The 23,686-nt window shown below is 53.2% G+C and overlaps 2 protein-coding genes across 2 annotated transcripts; both read right to left on the minus strand.

Annotated features, from left to right (window-relative positions):
• Positions 1 to 200: 200 nt before the first annotated feature.
• On the minus strand, positions 201 to 11,034 carry CSUI_003080 (cop9 signalosome complex subunit 3). The gene is made up of 12 exons (XM_068063278.1): positions 9,733 to 11,034; positions 9,306 to 9,426; positions 8,575 to 8,772; positions 7,550 to 7,632; positions 6,905 to 7,051; positions 5,597 to 5,674; positions 4,815 to 5,018; positions 4,117 to 4,248; positions 3,554 to 3,661; positions 2,860 to 2,970; positions 1,847 to 1,976; positions 201 to 1,402 (listed from the first exon to the last, which is right to left on the minus strand). Exons 1-12 carry the CDS (start codon positions 10,009 to 10,011, stop codon positions 1,389 to 1,391), a joined length of 1,605 nt encoding a protein of 534 aa, XP_067924744.1. The 5' UTR covers positions 10,012 to 11,034; the 3' UTR covers positions 201 to 1,388.
• A 576-nt stretch (positions 11,035 to 11,610) lies between these two features.
• Positions 11,611 to 22,978, minus strand: CSUI_003081 (uncharacterized protein). The gene is made up of 2 exons (XM_068063279.1): positions 12,949 to 22,978; positions 11,611 to 12,664 (listed from the first exon to the last, which is right to left on the minus strand). The coding sequence occupies exon 1, from the start codon at positions 20,242 to 20,244 to the stop codon at positions 15,472 to 15,474; it is 4,773 nt and encodes a 1,590-aa protein (XP_067924745.1). The 5' UTR covers positions 20,245 to 22,978; the 3' UTR covers positions 11,611 to 12,664; positions 12,949 to 15,471.
• Positions 22,979 to 23,686: the final 708 nt, after the last annotated feature.

A 23,686-nucleotide genomic window follows, 5' to 3' on the forward strand; every position in this document is an offset into this window, starting at 1 on the left:
CTTCGTTTTCAGGCACATTCGCTGCGACAGTTAACAAGTAAAGTGGACTGACCTCCCGCTCACCCAGGCAAAGCGGACTAACCTCCACCTGTTTGCAGGGGGCAAGGCACTCGCCTTCGGTGCTTGCAGCGTACTCAGGAGGTTCCGGGAGCAGGTCTGTATTTCGGGGCGCAAAAGTATAGAAGCTGTGTGGCCGCGACAGCATCCGGAACTAACTTCGCTTTTGGGAATACACGCATAAGCAGGCGCCACGAGCCCAGTTCAGGCGTGACGCCCCACTGCAGACTTCGCTTCATCGCGACACGAGGCAGCACTCCTCGATTTCACAACACACAGCACGAGACCAGCCGCGTAAAATCTTCTCGCAAAAAAGGACGCAAATTCAGAGAACATAGTGGAGCACGCTATATCTGGGGCTAGAGCTGACAGTCACAGAACTCTTAGCCTCATTCGTCAGTGATGCGAAAGCAACGCAACAAAGCGTGTTCAGCTGCACCGGCTAAACGGCCCAGCCATCTGTAGCAAGCCGCGAAAGCAATCCGCTGACGACACCACCCACAAAAAATATCGAGTCTACAACGCACGTCAGCCAGGTCTGATTTCTGTAGTGTACAAGAGATCTGGACAAAAAGCTTGAACATCGCGACAGATCCATTTCCCCGGGCGACCCAGGATAGTGGCAGCGGCATGGTGGGCAGATGCTCAAATGCCAACAGACCCCGAGGCGGAAAACAACACGCCCGACGCAGGCTGTCTCCACTGAGCTCATCCCGGCAGTGAAAGACTCATTACTGGGAAAATTGCCTTCTCACATGAACGGAAGATACTACTTAATGAAACACAAAAAGGAGTTTCGCCACGTCACAGTCAACCTCAGAGGACACTCTTACAGAAGACTAACGAGTTCACGCACGACGGTACCGCATCTACCCGAGGCAGATGTCGCACCAGGCCTCCGCTGATTACTGAGTTCACGAGACGGGCACTAGCGATTTATACACCGCTCGCGTCCCTTAGGACGGAGCCCCGTACTAAGAGGACAAGGGCAAAGCGTCGAAGGACGTGGGACGGAAGAAGCTAATGAAATACCGAAAAGCATAAAGTAGAGCTGCGCACCAACGTCATAGATCAGGATAACAAGATGTACACCATACTCCTGCACTCACACAATCCCGAAAAGACCAGGCGTTCGCGAAGCGACCATCGTCGCAGGTAAAACACATGTAGATTCACTCCCGTAAGGAGATGCCGCTCTCCTTGGAGCACCCTTCATCCCCAACAAACTCCTCCCCATGCAGTTGGCCTCAGCCTCCACCCGCTTCTTCGCTCGTGTGCAGAACATCTTCCATTTCCTCTTCTTCTTCGATGTACCGATCACCTGCTTCAAGCTATCCTTCATCCTCTATAAACAAGCAACACGAAGAACATCGGAAAAACAGACATATCTTCACATTCATCTCCACTGGAGGAGAAAAAACCACAGAAAACAGAGCAAAGCGAATAAAACGACGCCTAAGAGCCCATGTACCTGTTCCGAGCAACCTATGATGTTGCTCTCGGGGCAGCTCCTGTTGCGTGATTTGTTTATGCAGAGCACGCCTCTGGCAAAACACCGGGCCTCCCGGACTCAACATGCTGCTGCATGTCTTGAGTTACGCCCTATTTTAACCGTTCTACAGCACCTGAACAACATATGTCGAAACCATTCTTCAGTAGCTCAGTGGTTAGAGCTTTCGGCTGTACAATTTGAATATCTGCCTACACGCGAAGAAAAAACAAGGAAGAAGTGCAGATTACAACACACAGGAGGTCAGTAGCCTGTCGTGGATACGCTCATATATCTCACCCCCTTCATCCAAGCCTTCAGGGACGAAACATGTGTCGTTTGAGTCGGTATCAAATGCGTGAAATCCTGGTCGGGCTCCAAGGGCTTCAAGCTGGCGACAAAACGTTTGATACGCCTCGCTACGTACAACCTGATAGAGACACGAAGCCACGTCTATATCAATTCTTCATCACAAGTACACCTGAGACGCACATCGGCGCTTTCTCTACTCCCTTTGAACGCCGTGAGTAACCTGACAACACTTTTCTTCAGCTTTCTCTTTAGCCTTCAGCAAAAACACCTACACAAAATTCTGCAGCAAGAGATACAAAGCAGATGCTGTTCTGTTCTGGTAGCTGCTGTTCCTCTTCCTCCCGCAGTCACCCAGGTACAGCCTCGCCAGGGGATGAGAGATCTCTAGGGCTGCACCTGAAGATGTACATCTGACCTGCGTCCCAGAGAAAAAGGTCACCCATCAGCGGGTTGATCTACCAGTTCAGTAAGACTACACTACCAGCAGCAGAAGAAGCACTACGACTCCTACACCCCAACCGAAGACATGTTTGGACGTTCAAGTTCCTCTTACCTGTGACAGGTGGTTCACATTTCCTGAGTATTTAGTTTTTTGTGTGAACTTCTATGAATTTGGTATAGATGTGTACACCAGAAGTTCAACTCATCTGGAACTTTCCTTGTCTAGCAAGGGCGGGTCTTTCTCCGTCTGCTCGCCCCGCAGTAAGGAAAAAGAAACGAGCAATACTGTCTATGTACGTACACCCTATACACTATTGTACGATGTCTTTCTTTTTTTGACAGCCTGATATTGGCGAGACCTCGAAAGAGAAGCAAGCGCCTCAAATGCAACACAAATCCTCGGTGGTATGATGAACCTTTATCTAGCTGCCGACGCACTTGTTCAACCAAGTACCCAGGAGATGTGAATCGCCTGCGACAAGTGTGTAGAAGTTGAAGATGTATCTCCAGAAACTTGTAGCTACCGATACAGCATTTAAAGATAAGACGCCTAGTCTCACTTGATTTTCTGCTTCATGCAGGTGCTTAGTGACAAGGGCTACTTGCTGTAAAGCTTCATCCAGCTGTTTCTTGAGGAGAAAGAAACTTTCCTTCTTCTCGAGTGCCATGGCCTAGAGGAGAAAGGAAGACAAGACAGCTAGTTCAGCGTCGGTACAGGAACCAAACGCTTATGGAAAAACGGTACGGAATGTACAGTCTGACACACATAATTCTTGTGCCGTGCCACTGCCACAGAAAAGTCTTCACACGGTAACACACAGATATGCGGTTCTTTGCTAAAATGCTTCAGAATCTGCTGCACGCGGTAACCATGCCAACGACACCTTCCCTGCGGAAATGGATACTTACTTAATCGCGTAGATTGGAAGCCAAGATACAGAAGGACGTCCTATCTGCCTTGACTGCCACTGGCCGTAGCTAAGGCTCTGGCTGGTCGTGGAGAGTGTTACCGGAAATGTGTCCGAATGACGCAGACAGTCATTGTCAGAATGAATCACAGTCATCTTCGATAAACTTCTGACACATGTGCTGTTGAGGGATCAGATGTATCTAGTATTTATATGTTAGAACGTAACACTGGCGTGTACCGTCAAACCCTACTCCCAGTCAGAAACAATACCTTGGGATGACCATACACCCGGCCGCACATACCTACATAGAAGAAGACATGTATCCACAGTCCGAAGTTCGTACCTTCCGATCCGTCGACGGAGAACTCTCCTGTTTTTCCTTTCCAGAAGGTTCATCCTTTTCCTCGTTGAATGTGATCATCTCCAAACCATGGTCTAACTGGCAGATGGACTGGTTTTGAAAGAAAACCATAACAGCACCAACAAATCCGTGCTGCAAAACACCTCGCTGCGGGCACCCCTACTAGGAGTCCGAGCAGAGCTCCAGAGCTCCCTGGGTCATGTTGAAATATGTGTGATTGTCACGTATCTGTCCCTCTGTCTATCTATGTATCCGCGCGGTTGTGGACCGTCCAAGGCAAACGAAACATCACCCCGATATGGCTAAGGCCGTTGAACAGAGAGAAATCTTCACTGAAGAAGTCACACACGAAACGAGGAATGAAGTCCGCCCGGACACGCGAGTGTGATACGAGGACAGCAAAGGAAGCAAGTAAAGGGAGAGGGCAAGAGCATTCCAAGCCCGTCAAGACTACAACCCGATAGAGAGTATAACATAACCGACGACCCAACGGGTTGAAACAAACGAAATACAGATCTCCGCATATTGTACCTTCTTTATCTTACCTTTATTGAGTCAGAACAGAGAAACTGAAGTGTCTCCTCACGAGAAGAAAATCCCATTTTGGCCTCAAAGCGATCGATGGGTATTGTGCTGAAGAACTTTCCAATTTCTTGTACTTGCCGTCGCTTTATAATCTGAAGGGAAGAAGTTGTAGGCAGAGCGAGAGGGCACGGGGAAGTTGGCGGAAGAGAACGGCAGCAAACACGAAGAAAAACAAAGAGGAAGATGGAAAGAAGAGGCGGAGCAGTAGGGAGAGTAGACACCCCAGGTCTGACCGAACTCCACGGTCAGAGACTGGTACTGGATTATCTAGTAAGGTTTAGGCTGGCGTCCTTTCCAGTACACACTCCACTTAGACGGTGAAGTCAAGTTGCTCATCGGACGTCTACCATCGCGGGACACGCTTACGTGGTGCGCGAGGACATTCATCCAACACACTTAGCTAAGAAAACGAGAGATGTTGTCGGTCGCACATCCTTCTCGACTGTAACAAAAGAAAGAAAAGAAAAACTACGGCAGCACCACGTTAGCAAGCCATAGCGCCTATATTATGAGTGTGTAGACCCACAAAAATGTCATCGTGCAAGCAAGCGGACAACGTTTCTGTTCTCGGAATTGATGCATCCCCCCTCCTCTTCGTCGCACTGAAATATCGGGACAGGCAGGTGCAATAAACACAAAGTGTCTTTATCGTCCTTACCGCTAGAGCAATGACCGCCAAATCCCAGGTTCCATCACTTTTAAGCTGACCAGCATATGTCTGTAGATCTTGTTCGCGTGCCTGGAGACTTCTTGTGGTACTGTTGCTGTCAGGAACTGTCACTCCTGATCTGCCGCGAGAAGATGAAGAGTTTGGAGTGAAGAGAAGTTGGTACGTCGCGAGTTTCATAGCTTCTTCAACTCCCTACAAGATGCAACGCACGGTCGGGCGGAGCACCACTCTACTGAAGATAGAAACATGGAAGTAGGGGAAAGAATCGATGAAAAATGGAACATAGTAAAGAGAGAGTAACGCGCTCTCTCTCCTGCCCCCGGCTAAAAACCCGTCCATCACTTCTTGAATACAGAGAAGGGGAATCCCACCCATTAGTAGAGCCACGGATACATTCTGCGTATTAGAAACAAAGGCACCTGGATAGCACACAGACACAAACATCTTGCTGGACTGCAGCTCGAGGTGCCTTTCTTGAGCCCTTTGGCGTCCAAGCCACAAACTGTTTGAATGTGGGGAACGTCAACAGCAGACGAAACCCAGCATTCACCGAAAGACACAGCTACTTTCCTCTCCTACCACGGGTTACTGAAATACCCTGCTTCTACACCTTTGTCACGCAGCGAGGGACCACGGACGTTCCCTGTCCCCGGCGCTTATGTTGTCAAGCAAGCCACCCAGCCGGCTATCCCTGCAAGATGAACTGGCATGAAGCCTAGACGTATAGCGAGTCGTCATCCCAGTTTTCAGCAAAGGTGATAACGGCGTACTGGTGAAGGAGGAGGCGGACGCGGGATACTTCCAAGAAGCATTCGAGACAGAAGGGCATAGTGCATGTACGCACTGATCTGAAGAAGAAAGATACAGGGGAGAAACCTCGGCTACACGAAGACTGAAAAAACGCTTGCGCGGAACGTTAACAAGGACAAATGTGGGCACAATCCAACAAGACCGTGGCTTGTAAGCCTCTAGTACTCCGTTGCAACGGTGGGAGCAGCAAAATGCTCACGGGGTAGAACCATACATATATATATATATATACATATGTTGCACGGTCTCGAAAGACGCCATGCAGATAAAGAGAGAGAGTACGGAGAGAAGGAAAAACAGCCTCAGACTGCTTACAAAGGAGCCTATCAGAATAGGACACATCTCCAGGAAAAGAACCAAGGTCGGAACAAAGAATATGAAGAGGAAAATGCCTTGACATCTGTTGTCAAGCCTTCCCTGATTCACCACAGATGAAGGAAGGGAATGCACTTCTAGTGAGTTCACAGCCTCGAGATGTAAGGAGACGATATCTAGTGTAACGTGTCTCCTGAGACAGTCCACGCCTCCCTTTTATCCACTCATTCCACGCTAGGAGCAAACAGGACACGCTCGTTACCATCCTATCTTCAGAACGGAGCCTTGGTAATGGTCGCCCTAGATCTGCGTCTTACTACACAGTTCTACGACCCTATGTATTCATGGGGTAGTGCGCTGTACCAGCACGTAATGTAGTTTCCTGGACCCTGCTTATGGCTCGTGTGGTTTTGCTGTGTACCCACACCCATACGCAACCCAAAGTCGTCCCTACAATTGTAGACAGAACCCCGAGAAAGGGCCAGTCTTCCCCGCTGCCACACAGCTTTCCTGCTGAATCAATCACCAGCACCTTTGTCTAATAACTGCTTGAAGAAGGGACCGCACTAACCAGCAGAGCGACACGGCTCTCGACCTCGCTATCACGACAGAGAGAGAGCTGGCTTGTTTTCGCCGGCGTAGATGCGCCCGCACGGGCACATAAACAAGGAAGCTGCTACTTCCGCTATGTTCTTCTACTGCTGCCTGTCTCGGGCCCGTACGAGAACACCCCGATTCAGTCTTGGCTATGAAGTCAGGAGAGCATGCAAGGAAAAAAGATTGATGCTGTGTGCGCATATCTCCCTGGCATTGCGAGAAGCGTTGCAGCTCCAGTGGACACACCAAGTAAACGAGGGAAAGTGTGCAATACACTCTGATGAACAGAGCGCGCGAACGAGACAGAACATACTAAGATAAGAGAGTGAAAGTATTGTATTTGTCACAGTGTGTACTTGTGTATGAATGATCTCCGGGGTACTCGGAAGGGATAGCCCCAGATCCAACACGCGCCGCGCTCTTTCGTAGTTCTCCAACGCAATCCATGTGCGACCGGCGAGATACAAATACTCCGCACAGTCTCCCAGCTTTCGACAGAAATCCTATAAACACCGACAACCGGAATTGAAGATAAGTAACGGAATCCAATTCTTCAGGAGCTGCTAAGTCTGGAAAGCACTTCATGAGTCCAGCCTGGCTTTCAACGGGACGCCTGAAGAAGAGGTTTCGCTAAGACTCATTGTCTTGACCCAAAGGCGAAAAAAAGTGTATCCTGCTTTGAGCCATGTATAGAATACTCTCTTTAAAACGGGACAGAGATTCTTATCCTAAAAAGTACATTCGTAGCCAGTGCGGCGGGAGGGCTACAGTATACAACCGCCGAGGGCCCGGCGACGGAAATCACGAGACAGAGAGTCCTGAGATATACATGCGTCCGTCGTAAACCCAACCAATGGAAAGCTGAAAGAACGAACTGTCTCACGTTGATCCCTTGTCTCCCTGTCTTTCTTTCTGTTGTGCAGGGTGCGTGAAGCAGATCGAGGTACTTGAGCTGGCCACGTTGGCATACAAGAGACAAAGAACGCTCTCCAAGTGCGTACTTTATGCACTCTGTACGCCTCACGGTCGATGACAGGCAAAGCCTCCTTGTACCACTGGCCGTGCACGCAAAGCCGAAGAAAGTCTGTACAAAAAGCCGGCATGATAAAATATGGAGCTGTCCGTCCGCTTGTTCTTCCTTAGTGATTCTACTGTTTTGATAGAAATTAGCCAGTGAGCCGTACCCATGGCGCTGCTTCCGCGCACCCTGTAAAGACAACAGGTACGTTGTCGTTCCCAGACCGTTCATGCCTGCGTCTCCGTATCTCGTCGTAAGTATCTGGTCTTCTGTACCTTAGAGTGTTCTACTGAACTCATCTGAAGGGCCACAGAGGGCCGACTGCATGTGGCAGCACAGCATCGGTGTCTCCCACCCACAGTGACTATGACGCGCCTTGCTTGCTCACCCGAAGGCTCGGCGTTTGCTCGGGTGCAGCTTCATCCTTGCAGGAACTGAAGCTGAGCCACGCCAAATCAACTAAGGAGCCAGCTAACTGTCCTCAGGTAGAGTGCGAGTACTCAACTGGCGTACATATGCCTGCAATTGAAGGGGGGTTATGTTTTAGATGAATTACGAGCCCACGTGTACTTCATGTACAGTAGCAGAGATGCAACACACTGGAGTGAGTTATGAGCCCATACATCGGATTGGATGTTTATCTCGTACTTCCTACTCGCACGTGCCATGCAAGGCCCATCTCCTGAGACAACAGCTCGATCTTCACAGATATGTCTACTCTCCTTGACTCTCAGAAAGTAGGGCTATAGGTCACCCTGTCGAGAGTCAGATACACGCGCCACCAGAATTCTACAAGAAGTCAAGACAATGGACTTCACAACAAAGGCACTCTAGAGTGTATACCCTCGGAGAGCTTTACGATGACTGAAGGCATACAAACCGAGGGGAAGGAGGGGCGGGCGACAGCGAAGAGGAAAAAGAAGAGACGAGGTTACGTAAAGCGTGGCTCAATATGACAGTAGGAACTATGGCTGGCCAGCAGGTCTACGGTGGCAACGTTCATTCTACCTGTGTCTGATGAAGTAACTTCGTGTGCGTCCTTGCGAAACTTCTGGACGGCTCGACGGAGAGGCTTCAGTAGACGAAGAGCAGGGGGACAGTTTGAGCACAAAGAGCACAGCTCGCTTGTTGCTGGTGTGGCCTGTTCCATACATTTGAGACGTGTACTTTCCTGTTGTGTCCCCTCACTTTCAGCATCGCTGTGACCTGTGTGTGTTTCAAGAGAAGATGAGGAGAGATGTTACAGTCAACACGCACCCCGAGAGGAGAGAGAGAGAAATAGGAAAGAAAAAGCAGAGAAGGGAGGGCACTACTGAGTGCAGTAGTGTACGTCGGTATCACATGAATGTGTGCAGGCCTACAAGTCGCAGGGGGTACCAATGCTGAGGAAAAGAGCAACACCAGGAACGACATTGTCGTTATGTGGTTACTCTAGCGGCCGTTGAACGCTCTAAAAACTACAGCTGTACCAATGCCTCGCCTTAAACTGTCTAACTCCGGTAAAACTCGGTTTGATACAAAGGATCCGCAGAAGTGCAGACCAAAGTGTGACGACCGGGTGTTGTCTTTGGCGTACGGAGATCTCACTTTCGCTTGCACCGTACAAACTGTCAACCTCGCTCTAGATACACACAGCACACAGCACTTCACGGGCAATTCTAGTTTGGGAAGCCGCGAATAGCCTGCCATATTATCAGATAGTCGCGCCATTTATATTCAACACGAGAACACGGACTTACCTCTGATGGCAAATGCAACTGCAGCACGAGTGACCGAAGTGAACTCCACAGGACACTGCTGAATTTGCTCAGCCTCACACCTTTCCAGCAGTTCCAACGTCGCGTTGAAAGCAACTGTTACCTGTTGGAAACAGAATAAGAATGAAAGAAATCATCATGCAAGCCTCACGCAAAAAGACGAGAGTCAGACGCATAGTAGACCGGATACTCGGGGTGAAAACAGTGTCGACTAGGAGTGCTCCTGGAAGTGAGCAGAAATTTCTAAAAGTAAGCGCTACAGGTGGTGTCCTACAATGTTGCTTGCTGTCACGAATGAACTGCACGGTGTGTCGCAGATTTTGACTGCCGCTCGGACCCCGGGTCTTCATGTCTCCTGGAAGAAGATCAGATGCCAGCGTGCGAGATACTCGCGAGTCAGCGTGCCTACCTCTTCTTCGCTCCACAGCGCCGAGAGCACATGGCAGAGGCCGAGGGCGTGCGTTTTTGGGGAAAGCTTCTTGAGAGCCTCATGGAGCTCGGTGGCCGAATCCGTAAGACGAGTTTTTCTTGCCTGGAGAAGTGACTGAAGGGTTTCAAGTCCCCACCCGGTTCCCCCGTCTCCGGACAGACGCATCACCAACGGCACTAGTGGTTCTGCCATCTTCTTAGGGATATACTCCCAGGGCGTCCTGCTACAAGCTACAGAGAAACTTACGCTCCTGCTCATCCACTGCACCAGCGTCCTCTACCCCAGAAGAAACGAAAGCGACTGCCGTCGAAGTCAACGGGATGGAAGACGTTGTGATAACTCTCGCTGCCGGCTCTCCGCACATCGCGTCAGGGCACCCAGTACTCTGATAGGTTGACACATTAGTGTGGACTCGCCCACTCTCCGACATACAGGGTCTAGGACTCCTTTCAGCTGCTGCTTCAAACCTGAGAGCTATCCTGTCTTCCGTGGTTCTTCCGCACTCGTGGAGGGACTATAATCAGCCGACACTTGGCGTGAGAGCGGAAGCCGCACGCACTACGACTCGGAAAAAGGCAGTTCTTCCGCCCGCTGACTCTAAGAAGTCAACATTGCTTCACGGGCCATTGCGACTGGCTAGGCAACAAGGGAAGAGAAGCTAGAGGCAGTGAACTGAGCCGTTTGTTTGTTGCTGGTGGTCTTTTTAAGCGTACGCAGCTCGCCGGTCAACGGCATGCATCCCGCGGTGCTGGAAGAACTCACGCATGCCGACGTCCATAACGCAAGTCAAGAAGGCTAGATCAGTTGAAAAGGGCTTCGGAGAGGTGTCATCTCTTCGGGCCTCGAGACTCACTACGGAGACAGCAGTCGACTGGTATACGGCCCCCCGAGAGCCTTTGACTGCACATAGTGGACAACGGAGTCTGCGCCCGCCTATTCAGGAGAAGAAGCGAGGCGAAACTGGCGACGGCTCAGAAGGGCGTCCTGGTTGCGTTGTTGACCCGGGGCTTGGTTGTCTTGATTGCTTTCTTTTTTCCGAATGGTGTTTGTAACCATGGTTTTTCAGATTTGCAATTACCCATGTCACTCGCAACACCTCTGTGCTTCCACAGCAAGAGCTATGGTATCGCCCGGCCCGGCAGGAGTGGAACCACCTGGTCGCCGGCGGGGAACACCTGTTGTGAGTAGTATCATGCGAACGAAACTATCCGTAAACCGCGGGCAACAGTCCTTTCCGCTAGAACTGTCTACACTTGACGGGCGAGAGCGCTATCCTGTACGTACACTGCGCAACAGCGTGGCTTTCCGAGGCAGCCAGCATACGAAGACATTCGCACTTACAAGTTTTTGATAGGTGTCTGCAATCATTCCCTTCCAGAAGGCGCAGCCCCCACTTTATTGACACAATGAAGACCACGTGTGTCACTGGCCTCTGCGTCATCCTGCCCTTCGTGGCGGGAGTCCGGGCGTCAGCTACGGAAACAAACCAAGGCCCGGCTCACACCATAGCGGCCCTGCGACAGCAGATCGGCGACCAGCAGCAAGCCGTGGCAGCTCTTGAGGCAGAAGTGGCAGGCCTCCTGCGAGAATTGCGGTCAGGAAAGCAGGAGCTTCAGCCCGGTTAGTGCTAGTGAATGGCCCGTAAGGCGCGCCAATCACTTTGACACCCTGCAGCGGGCGCGGCCGCTGGCGGGCTCAGCCTGGAAATCAGTTTCCCTCAGCCTGGGGCTCCCGGAATTCAGGCAGAAGGTCCGTCATCACCGTTCGAGACTTGCTTAACATGAGTGGTTCAAACGTTTTTTTCAGTTGCCGAGGCGGCAAAACGTAAGCTCTCCGCGCTGCGGCAGGCACCGCCACTCACCGCGTAAATCAGTTATGGTTTTAGGTGCTGCGGAACAAGAAGCAGCAGCAGGTGGGAAAGTTGACACAACTACGGCTTTGTTCATGTATGACGTGTAACCGCCTCAGGACCGATTCCGGTCATGGTTGTCAAGCCCTCATCGGTCGCTGAAGTGGAGAACGCCATGATGCAAGTTATGGTAAAATACGGATTCTGCACAGACGTCATCCCGGCTAAACAGAAACCTGTCAATTAGGAACAAGAGGCGGCTATGACCGGGCAGAAGGCTGCCGAAGTCAACACGCCTATGGTTATGAAAACGAAATCGCCGGAACAGCAAATGAACGTGAGCTCACCCCACGACACAACCGCCCACACAGACGGCCACGAGTTCCGATTACAGGAAGCCATAGAAGCGATTGATAAGCTCGAGGCAGAGAAGACCCATTTTAAGTATGACCTGGAGAATTTGCAACGTAACTACGCCGCGTGAGGCCGCTCCTCCTATTTTCGGTTGCGTCGTGGCTACAAAATAACCAGCGTCTCGCTCGGGGTTGCGTGAATGTTTGACTGCCGTTCCTCAAACTGCGCAAGAACTTCTATGGCCGCAGCCCCTGAGAATTGTCCCAGCCAGCGACACGCTGATGAATTCAGCTGGCAGGGGCGGTCAGGAAGACCATCTCTGTGCTTGTCAGCAAAGCTGTGCTGTGCCCCACAATCTTTAACCACACCTGGGCTCGCAGCAGGATTCTCCCGCAGACGAATCAATACGGAACACACGACATGAGCAAGCTATACGTGGGTGACAACCATCGGGAAACGCGTCAGAACCTTGGACGATGGTTGCAGTAACCACCTGGGTTGTTCTCCAGGTACAGTTGGTGATAGGGCTCCGCAATCCAGAACGTAGTGTCGACGCCTGGAGTGTCATCGGCAATTATCTCAGTCACGATCGCATGAGGGTCCCATTTCTGCTGCATCTCCGCTCTGACTGTCTCGGCGGCCTTTCTATGCTCTTCTGACCTGACGAAGACGGCAGAGCGATACTGCGTCCCGATGTCGTTGCCCTGTCTGAAATGCAAAGACACGGAACAGCAAACCGTCGCTTGCGGGGCTGCGATAGCACAGTGAGGTTTCTGCGCAGTGGGGGTTCGTGGACAACAGTACGGGGCCAGCAAGCAATGACGCTCGCAGATAAGAACCAGTACTCCTACCGGGAACATCATCAACCTTTGGCTTCCGTATGCATCCATTAGTGGCTACGGTCGGCAGAGTACCAGAAATCTGTGCTGTCCCGAAAATGCCTGCTGGGCATGCAAGCCGTCCAATGTTTCTCCAGTAGGAACTGCCTTCACCTGTTGCGGGTCGTAGGGTCGTGCACCGACCAAAAGTACCGCAGGATATCGCCGATTGACAGCCTGTCTTCGTAGAATTGCAGCTGGACGACCTCGCAGTGGCCAGTTGTCCCGGTGCAGACCTGCTCGTATGTCGGCTTCTGCGTGTGACCCCCCATGTAACCAACCGCAGTGGATCGTAGGCCTCCGGCGAAGCGTTGCCTGAACAGCTTTTCAAGGCCCCAAAAGCAGCCTCCCCCCAGAACAATGGTACTGAAGGGCCTCCCCCGATCCACCCCCGTCAGAAAATTGACTCCAGCCATGTGCCAAAACGGAGAAGCAGAGACTGACGCTGCACTAGCCTCCACAGCAGCTGGTACTTCGCGCTACTGGGCTCCGCCAAACCTCAAGAATAGTGCCGAAGGCCAGTCCACCGACAGTGCACCAGCTTCTGTCGCGACGCCTCTTCTTCACCAGGTAAATGCTGTCCACCGACAATATGGCCTTTGCGGCGAGATGCAGAAAGGCTCGCTTGACACTGTCCAGTTCACGCGACCAGGATGAGCCCAAAGGCCCACCAGCTGCCTGAAATTTCAGCTGTGCCGTACTGTCCAAAAAAAAAAAACTGCACTGCCCAGCGAGGCTTATGGAGTCGCGAGGTCGATGAGACCAGAAAAGGCCGTTAGAAAGTCACGACGCCTTTTCTCACGATCCTGGCTGATTGGTGGAACAAGACTGGGAAGCACCTGGGATGGGAACAAGCTGGCCGAAGCTAGGAGACCTGCAGACTCAGCTAACCACGCTCTGGGCGGTACACATGGCGGTACTCTTTGCGCAAAAAGCACAGAAGGAGACGGACAAGCCAACGGTATGCAGCTGTACAACAGTCGATGCAGGCGCCATACCGAACTGTTACATGAACCCCGCAGCGTCCGCTGTACCTGTAGCTAAAAGGGACGCCGGACACACCGGGTTCAATCCAGACAGCGTTGCAGGCGGGCACTGTCACTTGAAAACAGTCTTCACGGCCGCACATCGCGAAACGGCAGTATGCGTTTTATTATCCCGAAGAACGAAAAGCCAGGGCCGGAATGCCAGGCTTGGATTGTCTGACCAGCTCCCCAGGGGGCAGAAGAGAAATTCTCCGTCAACGGGGCTCGAGCTTGAGGGGCGGTACTGGAACCTACCTGCCGGAAGATGGCAATCGCAGTGGGACGGGGGATGGAGCCGCTCAGTCCGTGGGGCCCGCATCCCAAGCCGAACTCACTGGGTGACTTCAGCCTGCATCGACAGCGTCACCAGCTATTGCACTGCGCTTGCGTGCCTCTGCAAGGCCACACTGGTAGCGACAGGTGTGCATTGGCCGGAGACGCCGTGTCAGACCGTGAGAAAAGGAGTCCCGAGACAGGCAGTTACAAAAGGTCGCGGAACCCCCCCGCGAATCATGCTTGCCACTAAGCAGGAATAGGGAATTAACTCAAGCCATGTGCCTCCTGCCAGGGAAAGCGACTCGAGAGCTTCCTCCTTAGGGCTGGGCCCTAATGTTTTCTTCGCGGCGTCCCCGTCGAGCCGGGAGAATTTCCGGGACCCTTTGCCAATGAAAAGGCAACTTCAAGGCGACCGTAAAACCCAACAAGGCAGCACACTGCTAGAAACCATCTAGCCCTGTTTCACATGTACTGCTGAAGGCGAGCCTAGTACCCTTGCGCAGGTGCAGTGCGCGGGGAAAGTGTGCTGGTGGTGCACTGCCCAGTTACGAAACTATGCTGGACATCAAACAGCTCTTGCGGGGACTTCTGTCTCAAGAAAAGACGTGATATATATACATATATATATATATATAACCCGACAGGGGGGCTGCGCGTAGGCAAGTTAACGTCCACGAGTTTGCCGCCCGGCTAGGGTCCTAGCAAGCTTACGAAACCTGGTAGTGTCAAGCCGGGGTAGTGGAGCAACAAGGCTACATACACGCATACCAGCGGCTCCTGCTGCTCTAGTGGGCCTGTTTTGGCCAGCGACCGTGGTCCCAAGCCGCCGCTTCCGGCCCTTGGCGCGCGGACTCCAAACTGCTGACTCGATAGCAACTAACCCTGCTGTGACTCCCACTTGCCCGTGCCTCTTAGCTCTGACGGACGATACCCTGCGAAGTACACAAAATAGCTGGTGAGCCTTCGTCCGTTACGGGACACCCTTCTCCTATTCTCCCTTGACAGGTGAAAGGATTAAGGATGTGACCGGAATGAAGTTAGCATTCTTTCGCACTGCAGGAGGAACAACAGACAACCGGAACCCGATGGGAACCTGACAAAAAGGTGAGGGGAGACGAAGACACACCCACGAAAAAGAGGCAATAGCTGGGAGGGGTCCTCAGTGTCGCTGACAGAAGACCCGCGCAGAAACAAATGGGAACTATCTGTCAAAGTGCCGGACGCCCGCCTAGCGAAGCGAGGAAGAGTTCACCGCGTGTACGAGTATGCGGTGCCTGAGGTTATAGCGAGGCATTTCCTAGTTAAGGTCGGGAACCCCGCCCGATTCCGAGCGTGCTCATTGTGGACTCGTTCTCCACACGTGTTTTTGCTGATACCTCAACTCATGAGCAGCTCTTCGACGTTTTATTTCTTCCCACCTCTTCCGGTGGCGCTCTTCCGCCTCCTTAGACCGCTTTTTCCCTTTTTTATACTTCCGAGTGTCTGTCTTGCTCTCGAGAGCATCTCCGGAGTCACTGTGTCCCTCGTGGTCCCCCCGATGCAAACCGTCACCAGTACCGCAAGTCGGCCCGGAGTGCGCGCGTCGCTCACTGGTGTACAGGTTCAAGAGATTTCTATCGCCAGAGAGAGGTCTCTGCTGAATCAACGCGTCTAGGTCAAGGGAAGCAAAGATCGCTGCCTTGGCCGCGGCAACCGAAGGACCCCTGCTTGTCCCGCTTGCAGACTTCCACGGCTGTCCTTCATCTCGCTCCTTCGTTTCTCCAACGTCCGCTTTCTGTGTTGCCTCATCCAAGCTTCCATTTCTTAGCTCCAAACTACCACTATTCGTCCGGAGAATGGTGTTCCCATGATCGTTCCCCCTCTTATCGCCATTTGTGACGGCGTGTCCGTGTGTCGGTCCCGTGTCGTTTTCCGCGTGAAGTTGGCGGCCAAAGTCTCCCTGAGTTGCCAGTGTAGCGCTCGAGCTCTGCACACAGGGTCTCGGAGTGCAGGCAACATCGGAGCTCTGCTTTGGTTCCTTCGCGTGACACCCCACAACCTTGCCCCCAGAAACGGGACAGGAGACGTCTGACACAGCGCCGACCGCTGTCAAACCGGGAGACACCCCTACACGAATTGTCGTAACTCTAGACACTGCTGGGACAGAAGAAGCAGGCGGGGTACCGGATGATGCCGAACGTGGCGAACACACCGCGCCTCTGGCCGCCGCTCCCATTGCGGAGGGCGGAGAAGCTATGTCTGTTTCCTGGCTTGAGGGTGACCCACCGTTAGAGCTGCCGCGGCTAAGGGATGGTCCAGTGTGAACGAGAGGCTCACATTTTTCTTCAAAATCCGACGCCTCTCCTTCCTCTCTTTCCTCATTCGATGTCTGCTCCTGTTGACCCGTTCTTACCCGCGTCCGACCGTCCTTGTCCATATCTCCCTCGTGACGAACTTCTTCAGATTCTCTTGTACTACCCTTTTTTCCTCCCTGCAGTCTCGTCTTCTGCATCTGCTTTTCTCCGCAGTTCACACTCGCCCTCTGAGTTTGTTGAGTCTCACATCCAACCCCTTCCAGAGCATCAGATGGAGCAACTGACAGCACTCCAAAACCGCGTGAAATCGCCGCGCCTGCCAGCGGTTGTGGGTTATCGCGCAACATGGTGTTTGTCGCAGCTCCGGAGCGCGTCCCGTTGCGTGACATGTCGCCGGTTGTACCAGAGACACTAGGTTGATTTTCGTCTCGATAAGTCCTCATCTCCGCTGACCGCGGCAGTCCTGAACCTTGACCGGTGAGTGGCTTTGCCAGTCCATCGCTGTGGCCACGAGGTTCCAAGCGGAGAACGGAAGCTGCGTCAAGAAGCGGACGGGGAAGCAAGGATGACAGTACTGCCGCATCGCCTGGGCTTGCCCGCCGCAGCCAGGACGCAACAGCTTTCTGTGCATTTACCGAAAGCGAAACATTCTCGATCTGCGATCCAGCGGAACCTCTAAATGGAGAAGAACCACTCCCCGACAAACAACAGGCGTTGAGAGACGAGCCCGCATCCTTTTTCTGATCCTGGGCTGCGGAGGACGCACACACGGGAGACGCGGGTGCCAGACCGAGACAATTATTAGCGTTCACAGAAGGCAACGCTGAATGAGGCTGCGACACAAGGATAGCTTGCGGGCCGCCTGCCAGTGGAGTCGGCCTGCGCCCACCTTCACAAGCTGAAGAGGAAGGAAAAGAAGAACAAGGGCTTGGGGGTGAGAGACAAGCTGGAGAGGATACACCACGCGACGAAAAATGCAAGAGGAGTGGTGTGGGCGACCGCTGACCAGTTGCAGACGGAGAGTTTCGTCTCGCTTCCCCTGTCTCACGTGCTCCACCAAACCCGCAATCACGCGAAGAAACTGGAGACGGAGACCCAGCACCGGAAGAGAGAAGAAATGAAGAATCGCCGGGACACTCTCCTGTCGGTTGCATAGCTGATGATGCAGAAACGTGACCCTGGTGTGTATGCGTTGCGCCATTTCGCTGGCTATTGTCTTCCTCTCTCAGAGGAACTTCAGGCGGCGGAGTGGAGCATGTGTCTCGAGTTGGAGCACTAACTGAAGCAGATGATAAGGATATAACATCGGGCACGCCACCAGGAGAACAGATCTCCTCTTCCGCAGGTGGACACGTATGGACATCACTAATCACACTGGCGATGCTGTTTGTTCCCTGGCGGGAAATGTCCGTGTTTCTGCCGACTCCGAGACTCAGCTCCTCTCCTGTTTTAGACAAGAGGCTGCTTCGAGGGTAGATTACCTCCGCTCCCTTGTCCTCGCTGCGAAGCTGCTTGGAGACGCAACCGCCAGCACTTGACTGTGTGCCATCGGTTCCAGCGCTCGGGTCGGGCCCCTCTCTTGCGCTCGCGTCACCCGAGATTTTTCTCTCTTTTACTGAGTCTCGCTCAAAACCCTCATGAGAAGGCTTCTGGAGTTCACTGGTTCGAGGCCTTGACCTCAGGACGGAAGGGTTGTCTGTTTTGATTTCCGTGTCATCTGGTTCCTTCGCTTTCTTGAAACCAGGGCTAACATGTGGGGTTGACTCTTTCTGGCCAGAATCATCGCTACTCACTTCGTCTCCCTCAAGGTGTGATTCCCTTTCCACTTCCCCCTGGCGTTCTCTCAGAATCCCGAACCCCGAGTTGCATTCATCTGTATCGTCCGCTCCAAAAAAAAGTCCCTCATTACACCACCGCCGTTCATCGTCTCTGGGCAGTGCTGGAGTCGGCACTGTCGGGCTCTGAGGAGGATGTTTTGGCGTCCGTTGTCTTCGACCCTCAAACCCATCTGCTCCTCCCTTTTCTTCGCCCTCACCTGCCGGAGTGCAGAACGAAGTGCATTGGCTGCCACGTTCCTCGTCTGCCATTCGCTCCTGTTTTCTCCCACACACGGACATACGCACGCACGACCCACAGCCTGCCGCAGCTGCCTTAGAGCCCTGGCATCCAGGACTGTCTTTTCGAAGTCTTTCCCGACACTGCAGAAGAGATTCGTTCGCATTCTCTGAGAGCTCTTCTCCCCTTGCGGACCCCGGTTCACCGCGTTCTGCACTGCTTTCGCGACACCTGAGTCCCCCACCCGCCCTAGCAGACTTCTTGTTCTTCACCCGCTCTCCTTGGCCCACTATAAAGTCCTCCAAGGCTTCTTCCTGGTTCCCTTGGGTCCTGTGTTCGCCGAGACTCGCTCGACTCCCCGACTTCCGCTCTGTCAGGTGATAGGGTTCCCGCCCGCTCTCCTGCCTTTCCTCACGCCACGTTCCCCTGTGGAGCGTCCACTCCCCCTGACGATGTCTCCGCCGCCTCTTCAAATGAGAGGCCCGCTCACCGTTCGGGTACACAGCACCACACTGGCTCACGGACTCTGCCTCCGTCTCAGTCGAAATTGGAGATGTATGAGCGACTCGGAGAAGAAGCTGCGCGAACGCCAGCAGCTCGCTTGCAGCTTCAACAGTCACATGCGCCTCTGCCTTCAGCTCACTAACGATAAGAGATGTTAGCAATTTCACGCGGCTTACGAGCTGCCTTCTCAGCCATGGATTGCTAGCACAAATGCAATGCCTTTCTTTGCATACTGTTGAACCCGAGCATAGTTCCGTACATCTCACATAAGTATCGACAAGCCCATACAAGCAAGGTTGAGTGCATGCTGAATCATCACTACTGCTTTGAATCACTTCCCTCTGCCCTGTGGCGCGAGATTGATCCAGGTGAGGTGGATTCATGCCACTTCGCCAGCAAGCGGATATTCCCGTATGGGAAGAGCGAGAGTGAGGGCGGCATCGGTAAAGCGCTAACGCTTCGCCCGAGGTGTCATCCGAGGAAGCAGATACAGGCGACCTGCAGTCGAGCCTACCATAAATTTTTCTTTCTCGCCGTGCCCCGTCTTCGGCGCACTCAATCCCCTTACTCTTCTCTTGAAAGTCTTCCCCACGAAGACAACGACGTAGAAGAGGCTCCCCGTCTCCATGTCTTTCCACAACCATCTGTCCTCTCAGCGCAGTACGATGATGCTCTCTCCCCCGTTTCTCCGGACACCCGATGAGGGCGCCTGCCTTCGTGGAGGGACGCGGCATCGACCGGCCGATTCTACGTTTGGCTGTTTCGCCACTGGCATTGTCCTCTCGCACCCGGTTTATCCTTCCCAAGGATCGTGGCAGATGCACAGCTGCGGCATCATCACTATCACTCGATTGTCTAGACATCGTAGACTCGGCTCGCGCCCGCAATGACAGGGCACGTTCAGTCTTCTCTCTCTTTCTGGATGACGCGCCAAGAGGTACTTCCCAGGAAGAGTGACAAATGCTCCGTCGCCTTCTCGCTCGTGGCCTCTCCGAAGCCGCGGACAGAGTACACGGAGAGGGGGACGGACAATGCGGTGGAGACGAAGCCATGCAAGACGGCTCGCTATCCCTTGATGACGAACGAGACTCAGAAGAGGCCATGGTACCGGACAGCCAAACGGAACCTGGCACGCAGGCCCGCATCGGATATCCAGCTGCATCTTCCACAGCGCGCTCCGTTAGAGCAACACAAGAAGACGAGAGAACAGCGGCCCGCCGGTATCCCACCCCGTCCCTTTCCTTGGTTACCACCATGGTCTCTTTATACTGCCTTGTTGGCAACTTACGCTCTCCCACATCCTTTTAAGTGCTGCCGGCGCTTGATGAAACACACAACGGTTTTTCAGTGCTAGCGAAGAATACGCCGTGTTTTCCCCGGTGCAGACTTTTCCTCGAATCAGATTTTAGTCTGCGCACCCCCTTCACCAGCACCTTGCCGTCATGACCAACCCCCGGGCGTCTCGCATTTCTCCGCAGTTGCCCCAACTTGTCAAGGACAACCCCTCCCTCCCGCGAAAGACATGTGGCCTGGACAAAATAATCCTCCCCAGTAGGAAAATTAGCTGGGGAGAGCAGATTTGCTGGCTTCTGGACAGCGAAGCTGTTACCGCAGCTTTCGACTTCCGCGAAGTTCCTAACAGAAACCAATGACACTAGCCGGGAAGATAGAACCCGCTGGTCGTAATGGCTGATCCCAGTCAGGACGCCGTTGTCGGTGTTGTCTCGAGTCGTGGACTTCTTCCCCCCCACTGTGTTACCAGTGGGACAGACTTCTGTGGGACGGGTAGAGACATCAGCTCCAGAAGAACCAGACACCGTCCCAGCGCTATCCATCAGCCACACTCCGTAATACCCCTCCTGCGACTTAGTTTCGCCGTGGTGTACCAGTCGTGCTCTGCTTGTCAAAAGAGCATCCTCTGCCGGTGTAACTCGTACGCTGCTAAACGTCCTTCCGCGTCTTCCTCCCCCCTTTTGGAAGATCCACGCGTCCTTAGAAGACCTTCACAGCTGCTTAGCTTCTGCGTCTGTACAAGGACATGTATCACCTTGCGAGACAACATCAGTCTCCTCAGTCTCCCTGCCCTTCGTTTTCTCTACCGTGACAAAAGAAATTCTCCTCAAAATCAACTCACCTGGGCCTCTCTGCCGAGACGACCTTCTAAGCGACATGCTCAGCAGACAGCTTTGTTTTTGTCACTGGCGCATCCCCTGAACCGGTCCGCGTGCCAGATTTGTGAAACCTCGCTCAGCACTCGGTTTGTTCTGAGGCTGGAAACTCAGCTCCGTTTTAGCTTCAGTTCAAAAGACTTGCAACTGCTGTAGGACATCCTGTGCAGGCTCCGATGAGACGCTGCCCCCGACGACGTTGTGGAAGAGGCGAACACGCAACATTACGTTGCCGACTGCGCTTCACCCCTGGCGAGCCTCCACCAACTCCAAATAGTCTTGTCTGTCATTGAGGTTGAGCTCAAATACTCGTGTACACTCCACGTGTCATGCTTTGTTCGGAGTACGGCAGGGCTTCTCGAAAGCTCCAGGAAGTGAAAAACGTTGAAGCCACTGGCTGTAAGCCCTACGATGGGCCAATAGACCAGGCCGATCGCGAAGAGGGAAGTCCGAGCAAGTTTAATACCGATATCAGCCGGACGGCAGGCAGGAGGCCAGCGACACATCGACGAGAAGTGCCAGAGCGTTCAAGATGATTTCACACTGATCTAGCATGTGCGATGCAGATACGGAGCCGGCAGGCAGGAGAGACGAACAAGGACTCCTACTTCGGAGAACAAAAACCTCGGGGAGAGAGCCGGAAAGAAAGCAAGGGGCTCTCTTGTAACACGTAGGGCAGAGTACCGCACTCCAGTGAAAGCTCCTTGTCGAATCGCCTCCTTGGAGATCCTGTACAATGCTTGGTACTTCAAAGAATGCTGCAACGCATTCCAGTCCCACTGTCTCGCAGCACGGGACTGCCCTTTCCGTCGTAACCCGCGCTACATCACTCTCCTGGAGACATACAAGAGAAGAGTGTCCGAGTTAAAAAACTCAACATCGCCAGGTAGCACGGAGAAAAGATGGGTAGAGTCGAGTGTCTCCCCTGCCGTGCGCGTGTTGATGGCGGACACCAGCCAGTCGCTACAAGAGGGGTGTCACGGAACCTCCTCGGCAATGGGGGACGTCCTGCAACACAGAAAGCCAAACGAAGAAGAATATGAGCATGTACGTTCTTCATGCGGACGTTTTTACCTGCAATCTGCCTGTTCTTGAGCCCGCACGCAGCTCTTGCATGCAGTCCGGAAGAGCTGTTTCGCGGAGGCACGTTTCCGTCAGTACTGCAGCTCTCCTGGTGATGCAGTCTCAAATTGTTAGTGCTTTCCGAATGCGTCGGAGTTACAGAATGTCGCATCGGGGGCCGTTTATTTTGTCGGGCTGAGTTGCTCGGCTAGTTTGCCTGTCAACCGAACCTCTAGGGCTGGGACAGCTTTTTCCCGACGCCGGACACCACTCGTCTCCCCACTGCGCAGCCGAGCCAGCGCAGTGCAGTACCAGGCGACAGCCTGTGGCGGGGCTCGACACCAGTGTACTGCTATTTGTAGCACCCGCTGCCAGCTTCAGAGACACCGGAGCCGGGACGCTCATCGAAGCACCTTCAGCCGTCCTTACTACGCATACTCGATACTGCCCCCACATCCATCAAAAGCAGTCTGTCCCTGTTGCTGCCTGTCTTCAGTCATAGTTCGCCTTGCTACGCTCTGGAAGTCACGTGCAGCTGATGCAATGCCCGCGCTGCGGCTCTGCGCGACCGTCGCTGTGTGTCGCGCTCTGGCATAAATACGCAGCGTGAACGTGTTACGTGTGTGCGTCGAACGATGAGAGTGTTAGTGGGGTCGGAGCGCCTTCCGTCCCATTGGACCCATGCGTTGTGGAAGAGACTAAAAACGGGCTAGAATTAATTCTCCTGAGTTCTCGCGTCGGCCGTTTCGGCTGAGTAAAGAGAGGGACAGAATACGAGTATTGATGCCGGGTCAAATCTTTCGTGCACGCCATGAACTAGTCCGGAGGTAACCTTTGTGTGCTTCGCGTCGTATGCTGTGCAAAAACAAGACCAGCTCGTTGTGTATGTCAGCAGATGCCTCAGAAATCTCATAGAAGAAAGCCCCTTATCAGCTCACAAAGTCCGGTATCCGCTGAATAACAGGACGGCGGAAATTGCCGGGGTCTGCTCAGCGAAGCAAATTTTCTTCGTAAGGCACTCGCAGGCAGGAACGCGACACACTATGCGCCTGATCGTAAAAGACTGTAGCAGAAGAGTTCACTGCGCGCGTGTTCTCTTTACAGATCGTGGCCAACTCTCTCTCTACTACCTTACCCTGCGTCTATCCCTCTCAGCTTGATAATCCCTCAAACGGGAAACTTTGGAGAACGCAACAAACACCCGCACACCTGGCGACGCGAGGGTTCGCGTTTCCACGGTATTCCTGTTTCTCTTGCGACCACAGTTCAGGCGTTACTCGGCTCAGGGAAGCATTGTGTCGGAAGGGCAGACTGGTTGCAGTAAAAACGGCATCCGAGACTGAGTGCTTAGTCAGTTCTGTCCGCCTACTGGTCCTCTTTTAGCACTCGCGTGAGCCCTACATTACTGCACACTACACAGATAAGCACTGTATCTCAGGCCGCTGCGCTCGACTGCTAGGCGCCACGG

This window comes from Cystoisospora suis (assembly GCF_002600585.1).
Source record: "Cystoisospora suis strain Wien I chromosome Unknown contig_1325, whole genome shotgun sequence".
NCBI lineage: Eukaryota > Apicomplexa > Conoidasida > Eucoccidiorida > Sarcocystidae > Cystoisospora > Cystoisospora suis.